The sequence below is a fragment of the Malaclemys terrapin genome, chromosome 3 (genome assembly GCF_027887155.1).
Source record: "Malaclemys terrapin pileata isolate rMalTer1 chromosome 3, rMalTer1.hap1, whole genome shotgun sequence".
In the NCBI taxonomy this organism is placed as follows: Eukaryota; Metazoa; Chordata; order Testudines; family Emydidae; genus Malaclemys; species Malaclemys terrapin.
The window spans coordinates 196,960,371-196,967,947 of NC_071507.1; the positions used below are offsets into that span (position 1 = coordinate 196,960,371).

Genomic DNA, 7,577 nt, shown 5'->3' on the forward strand with positions numbered 1-7,577 from the left:
AATTAACCTGCAGTGACCTGGATTAAATATTGACAAGGCATTAAGAGGGTAGATGAATCTTCCTCAAACTTCAGTAAAGGTTCACTCCAGCATCCAGTCAGTTCTGAAAGGAGGCCAAGATGAGGTTTGTTGGCAGAGGAAGGTGAAGAGGAGGCGTTTCTTATTGTTTGTGCAGAGGGTGATTGTTATTTATCTGGAGCTGTTCGTCCATCCTGAACTGTGACATCCTCATTCTTCATCCCCTCCCAAACCCAGGTGTGGTCATCAGTGCTACAGCCAGGCACATGCTTGGGTTCCAGTCAGCAGCTGGAAGGAAAACAGCACCTGTGTGGAAAGAAGAGGACTGAGCTTGTGTCCCCACTGGGCACGGAATCATCCAGTGTCCCCGTCATGTCTCTGTGGAGAAAGAGGGGACTGCTGCCTCCCTCCACCCCCTGCAGACAACTGCAGTAGGGTGTAATGACTGAGGGATTAGATGGACAGGTCACCCCTGCTCCAATCCCCATCCAAAGAGACATATAAACCTGGACAAGGCACTCAGGAGAGAAGCCCATCTAACATTACATGTGGTGAAGCATAAGGTTAGATGAGTTTAAACATGTGTGTTGGCTCTTTGTTGTCTTAAGATAGTCTTCTGCAATTCTCTCTTACACTTGCTAAATAAATCCACTTGTTTTCAGATGGTTGTTTGCCACTGTATAGCTCTTGTGACAAGATCCCAAAGGCAAGTGGCACTAGTGAGCCAGACCTGCATGGTAACAAGTGGCTGGTGCAGACGGGGTGTTGTACATAAACCCTGGTTACAGGGTATGTCTGCACTACAGTCAGAGGTGTGTCTGCAGCCCATTTAGATGTACCGAGCTAGCTTTATCTACCTAGCTGGATAAACTATAATAATAGCAGTGAAGCCACGGCAGCTTGGACAGCAGCATGGGCTGCAAAAGTCTTTCCAGGGCCCTGGATACATATTTGAGTTACAAGCTTCAGCTTCTGTGTCATCAGTGCTATTGTTACCTCAGGTAGCTAGACCAAGTGTGTGTACGTGTGCTGCAATCAGATCTCCTACTGCAGGGTAGACATATACTGAGAGTGGGAGACTTGTAAATTTCCATTGTAGGACAGGATAGTGCCCAAGGCCCAATGCCTGAGGGGGACATTCAGAGACCAGTGAGAGCACAGAGGTGCAAGCAGCCCTGTACTTTTGATATCCTATCCATCATAGAATCTTTTCAATTTTTCTTACATTTTCCTAGGCAGAGTGTGAAGCCCAATCACGTCTTCTTCTCTCCTACCTGAATCATGTGAATGAGATGAACCCTGTGAGGTGCTTAGCACCAGTAGGCACAATTTGTATCTGTACTTTAGACTATTATTGTTGAAACTGAGGGTTTGACATGAAATTGTGTCAAGTTGGCCAAGCACCACACTGCAGGGAGGCCTGTGGGAAGTGGCCTGCAGAAGTAAGTTGCTGATCAGAGCTAAACCAGCAGGAGTTCGTTATATGTCCCAAGACATTTTGCACAAACCACAGCGGCCTAACGTGTCTTACAAAATCTGGGATGGCACAAGACGTTTTGCACAGAGACCATGGAATTTTCCACAGACAGAGCTGCAAGAATTCCAACGTCCAAATTGTGGCTGGACAGTTCAAATCTCCCCCAGAAGCAGGAGTCATTTTCTGATAGGCTGACAGCGGCTTTGCCAAGAAAACAAGCCTTCAGTAAGTGTATAAAACAGGCTGGTTTGGTCAAAGTGTCACTTCCTGAAGCTGAAATATCTGGACGAGAGAGACAGTGAGCAGGACTCTCATCACCTGGCCACCGAGAGCACCCCCTATCTGGTAAGTATTATAGTTACTTCTCTCATAATCACCCTTTTAATTCTTCCTTTAAAGTCCTGGCTAGGAAGATGGCTGTGAGATCCAGAAAGAGAAGAACATAGTTGTCATTACCCCTTGAGTGAGTGAACTACCTCAATGAACTTTCTAGGTATTTTGAGAAACCAGTTATGTTCTGAGAGGCTGATCTGGAGAACATGCCTTCATGCCACTTTGAATGGAGAAGTAAAAAGCTACAAGTGTTACATTTATTCACAGTTAAAACCATCTACAGAATAATTCCAATTATCCAAATTCCTTTTATCGGGAAATCCTAGTTATCCAAATTCACAGTGTGTCTCCCTGCAGCCCTGTGTTAATTCATCACCCATTGATGAACTAACCTTAAGCCTCTGGGATCTACAATTTGGGAATATTTCTGGAGTTAAGGATAAGGACAAAAAGCAAGGGAGTGGAGGGGATGATGGAGAAGATAGCGGAGAAGAGAAAAGGTGGGGGAGAGAGCGAGAGAGAGAGAGATAACAGGCAAGAAAGAAACAGATAAGAAGGTTAAGGTGAAGACTGAAAGGAGAAGGATTGAGAGAAAGAAAGGACAGTGGAGACAGAAGAGGAGTTCAGTGAAAGAGAGCAGGCAGGAGGGCAGGGAATGAAGACAGCAGGGTGGAGGAGAGAAAAGGGGAAGGAAGGAAGGAGAGATGCAGGAACAGGGACTGTATCTGCATAAGACAGAAGCCTTTTGGTGCTGCTTCAGTGCTACCAAGCACTGTCAGCCCTGGCCTCTGTAAGCGCAGGTACAGATAGTGAGCAGTGGGGCCGGTTCCCTCCTCCATCTCAGAGTGCTGGAATATTGCATAAAGATGATCATCTAACCACCTTTCTTCTTCTTTCTGTAATTTCTTATTGCCTTTAAGTGCTGTGTTAAATCATATAAAGTATTTAATTGTGCAATAATTCTCCACTCTACACTGACAGAAAGAGGAAGAAGCTTTGAATTGGCTGGTAAGGGAAACATTGTTTCCACTATTTGAATATTTAGTTACCTTTGAATGTTTAGTAAAAGTGGCCTAAGACCGAAGGTTACTGGTAAAATTCCAGAGAAATTGGAATAGTTGCAAAATGAGAGGTTCTCAGAGGGAGAGGGGCATGTCACATTTTCTAGGTGGGAGCGTTGAGCCTTCTAGGAATTCAGTAATTATACAGTGTCACAACGCCACTCACTCATATTTGGTGCACCTGCCCTTCCCCATTATGATGGAGGAACATCTGGGCCAAATTTGAGTTAAATTGATGTTAGCTGATTTAAACCATTATCTGCATGATATGTCTAGGGCTTAATGTGTGAGAACTAATTGAATTGTCAGTCTTAGTACTTATATAATCTGTCTGATTTCTTTGGTTGGAGTGGCACAGGCACTCCCACGATTCCATTGTCAAACAGACTGATCTGAAATGAATAAGAATCTGCATTTAAGCATTCCTACTTCAATGCTGGTAGCAAAGTCACCTCCCCAGTATAGTAAAGAACTAGGATAAAGTTTTCCTAGATAATAAGATTGAGATAACACCTGAAATGAATTGATGTGATTTATTATTTTTTTTTGTAAACTGTAACATCACATGATGAATTAATTAATAGAAATTTCATAAACATGAGCATCCAACCACCTTTATTTTGCTCTCTGTAATTTCTTAATTGTTTTCAATTCTATTTTGGACAATAAAACATGTAAATGTGCAAAATTCTCCACTCTGTTCTTTGGCTAAGGAAAAAAGAGATTTCAATGAGCAATGCAATGCAAGTAATTGGTAAATTAAAATTATTTACAAAACATCTATTTTTAAAAGATACCTTGCTTCATAGAATTATATTTCTTTGAAATCCTCCTAGGACATCTATTGTGCTGTGTAGATAATAATCAGAACACACATTTAAATATTATTTGGATTAAAGCAATATTTGTATAGCTCAGCATGTCACATTCCCCAGTGTCCTCTGTCACCTCTCTATCTTGGTGTCTCTTCTTTCCAGTGACGCTCAGTTCCCGGCCGACCTTCAGCCATGAAGTTCCTTTACCTGCTCTCTGCTATTGTCTTCTTGGTGCTCATGGATGCCCCAGGTAAGATGTCAATGAAAACAAGCAATGATAGAAACGGATATTGTGGAGCCTGTACTAATGTTGCCTACCACTTCCAAGTAGAAAAAAAATGTCCTCCTTTTCTTAGGAGCTCTCGCACCTGCCACCAAGAAAAAACTTTCAGATTTGACTGAATTATGACCAGTCAAAAAAAAAAAAAAAAAAATCCACGTCCTCTCAGTGTTTTCCTCAGATCTTGCTGAGGCTTCCTGCTTGAGCTACCCCCCCCATTCTATCTGCACACCATGTACCCTTCTTATAACGGGCAATCACAGAATCTAGATGTGATACTGACACAAAGTCTGGCCAACTCCTTTCAATATACCCTTGGGTTTGGGAGAAGATGCACAGGGCTAGGAAACAGGAGACCATGAATTGAAATGTAACTTCTGCTGCTGACTTGTGTTAAAAATTCTGTGATTTTCACCACCTGACTTCTTATGAATCAGGTCTCGTGTCCTACTCAGAGGTTATGCTGTTGGGCCCAGAACCCAGATCTCCAAAATGGCAGTCGTTCATCTCAGTGTCTTAGCCCGACTGGGTCTCAAAACCTTCCACAACAACATGCTTGGCTTTGTTTTGAGAAATGATGTCATCTGGGTTTGGGACAGTGGTTGCAGCCATGACAATGCATCATGTAGGAATGCAGGTTCTATCCATTGGCTGTAGATAGTTTTGTGAAAACACAACAAATGCTCTAAACTAAATATTCTAAAAGATTTGGCTGTGCACATTGGGGCTGCCTTTTCAAAATAGCAGGTCAATTGGGTATAACCAAACACTGGCAATTGGTCATGAAAGAACAATTCCTGAGTGCATCTTGTGAAGAAAATCTGAGCAGAATCGCAGAGACGGGCAGGCGTTCAAACCTGGAAGGGACTCTCTCAAGTCAATCTCTTTCAAATCTTTGTAGTCATCCAACCCAACAGTGAGGCAGTTCAACCCCACTTAGCCAAATTTCATTGATGATACTGCCTGGCACATTACTGTCAGAGCCTGAGGGAATCCAAACCAAACCCCAGCCACAAAGGGAAGTAAGCAATGCAGGCAGCCCCTTGCTTTCCATCCCTTAAAGGCATGGGGCAATGAAGGATGCCCGTGCTCAGAGCTGTGGTTCTAAAATCTGCAGCTGGAAAGTCAATGCCAATGTTTAATTAAATCACTCCATTCTCTTTTTAGAGGCTGCCATAGAACATTGAACAACCACTGAAATTGTACTGAAGCTGTGATAAACTTTTGCACTGGAAGATAATTGGGCAGACTTGGTCAGGTCTCAGTGAACGAGAAATGCCGGTCATCTTGGAATCACAACTGTAATTTACCCTGCATTGCAGAACGATGATTAAGGCTCTTTTTCTTTGTCAGGTTTCTCCCATGCTCTGGTGACCCGAAAAGGGTGTAGACGCCGTGGGGGTGAATGTCACTTTTGGCGGTGTCCCACCAATGCTAGATACCTTGACAAATGCTTTTTTGGCCATTGCTGTCAAAGGTAAGCTCAGCGTTCCATAAGGGAGACCCTGCAGTGTGAGCAGAACTGCTCAGTACTCTCTTTTCAGTTAGGAGCTGATGAACCCTTCCGTCCTTAAAGCAGATCAGCTCTTAGCCCTTTATTTTCCCCTTTTTGCAAACCAGGGGAGGTAATTATAAAAATCTTGGTGATGACGATGTTAACATTGTTCAGAATGAATGTGAATGTTTTAAGCATGAAGGTTCTTCTGTAAAGTTCATTCAGCCACCTTGCAGATCTGCAACCGGTCTTATTCCTGTTCTGTTTGTTGCTGACTGTATGTGCCATAAGTTATAGAGGCTGTTCAGCTGGTCAAATTAACGCTGCAGCACCAACAGGTCATAGAGAAACAATTGGGAGGGTGGGAGTCTTTCCAGCCTGCTAAAATACCAGATTGAGGGCAAGAGATGTGATACTGGCAGCAACTTGGGCCTGCCGAGTGGAAGCCAGGGACCTAGGCTGGAGTGGCCATGCTACCAACTGCAGTGCTGAACTGCTGGCCAATTCACTGAGCATTCCCAGAGATCCATGATCTCACCAGGCAGTGCTGCTAGCATTGAACTGCTGCAGAACAGAGTCAGACTTCAGGTGGAATTGGAGTTTCCTGCATTTTTTGCAGAGTTAATTTTCTGTCACCTAAGTAAATAGGTCTCATTTTAGCTTCAGCTGTAGACAAGGTGTGTTCGATAGAACAAGTGTTTACATGGGTGTGAATTATGCTTTTCTATAGTGTGGTCTGTATAGGCAGCTAGTTCTTCCATTTCGATACATATAACTATCCACTTAAACTCTGTAACACAGGGTTTTCACCGATTTTTCTGAAGCCCCCCTCCTCTCCCAAACATGCTATAAAAACTCCACCACCCACCTGTGCCACAAGTGCTTTTCTGCATCTTCAATAGATTAAAAGCTGTATTAAATTGATAGTTATACAGTTAAAGACACACACATACAGTATATACTGTAACATAAAAAAGAAAAGGATAATATAGGTACAACAATAGAAAACTGAATATTATTTTTCTTTTACTGACTCAGTGGGAAATTTCTTGCTGGTGATAACCCGCAGGCTCGGAGGCCCTCTGAGGTGAGTCAGGGAGTGGAGGTGGCTTTCTTTCCCCAAGGCCTGCCACCTGGGGCTGAAGTCCTGTTTATTTTGGTGGACCCCCTGAAACCTGCTTGTGGCCCCCGTAGGGGGCCCTGACCCCTTGGTTGAGAACCACGGGTGTAACAGAGCATTGCAGTAGGGACTGTGGATTCCCTGTGCTTGTGTTAACCAAGAACCTCTTCATTCACCATTCAGTGAATGGGTAATTGCTCCCATGCCATTTGATTTGAAATGAAACATCATATTGTCCTTTTTCTGTAGGAAAACATCAAAAAATCTGATTCTCTTTTCTCTGTACAGGAGATTTTCTGACTGATTGTCTAAGCAGGATCTCAGGGAATCGGGCAGACAGCCACTTGCTTCTAAAATCATCAGACCCTGCTTCAATGGAACCCTGAAGTGCTGCTGTTCATTTGGGCTGTAAAGAACCTTGTGAGCTGGAGAAATTTAGAAGGGAGCCCTTTTAGCACCCATATAAGATTTGTTACTCTCCTTTTAATAAAAGCAAGCTGGTGTGAGAGCATCATGCTGAAGTGTGTGTGTGTGTTGGTGCGAGGCAAGAGGGATATTTCTATCATTCTTGTCCTTTTGAAATCTTATTTATCTTTCTAAAATTAAATGTAACCCCCAAGGAGATTACCTAGATTCCTGGAGTTCTGTCTGCTGGCAGCTCAGGAAGGGGGAGCCAAGGCAAACTCAGAGTCTGCCCGGCAACCAATAGGGAGTGATATGCCACTCCCATGGAGTTCAGGAAAGGGGCAAAGCCATTTTGGAGTCAGTCTGGAGCGAGCCAGCCAGGGCAAGGGCAGGACTAGCTGTGTGGGGAGCTAGTGCATCCCAGGCTTGCATGCAGGGTTCCCCTTGAGAACAGGCCTCCAGGGACCTGACAGCAGATCCCTCAGCTGGGTTTTTCCTTCCCCACTGATGATTCCCAATTTGTAGCATTTGCTGGGAAATTTCCCCAGCCAGGCTGAGTTCGCCCTCCAGCTC

General features: G+C 43.9%; 1 protein-coding gene across 1 annotated transcript; it reads left to right on the forward strand.

Annotated features, from left to right (window-relative positions):
• Positions 1-1,730: 1,730 nt before the first annotated feature.
• Positions 1,731-7,113, forward strand: LOC128833582 (beta-defensin 1-like). Its single transcript, XM_054021548.1, has 5 exons — positions 1,731-1,840; positions 3,867-3,954; positions 5,338-5,461; positions 6,518-6,566; positions 6,888-7,113. Exons 2-5 carry the CDS (start codon positions 3,897-3,899, stop codon positions 6,897-6,899), a joined length of 243 nt encoding a protein of 80 aa, XP_053877523.1. The 5' UTR covers positions 1,731-1,840; positions 3,867-3,896; the 3' UTR covers positions 6,900-7,113.
• The last annotated feature ends 464 nt before the right edge of the window (positions 7,114-7,577 follow it).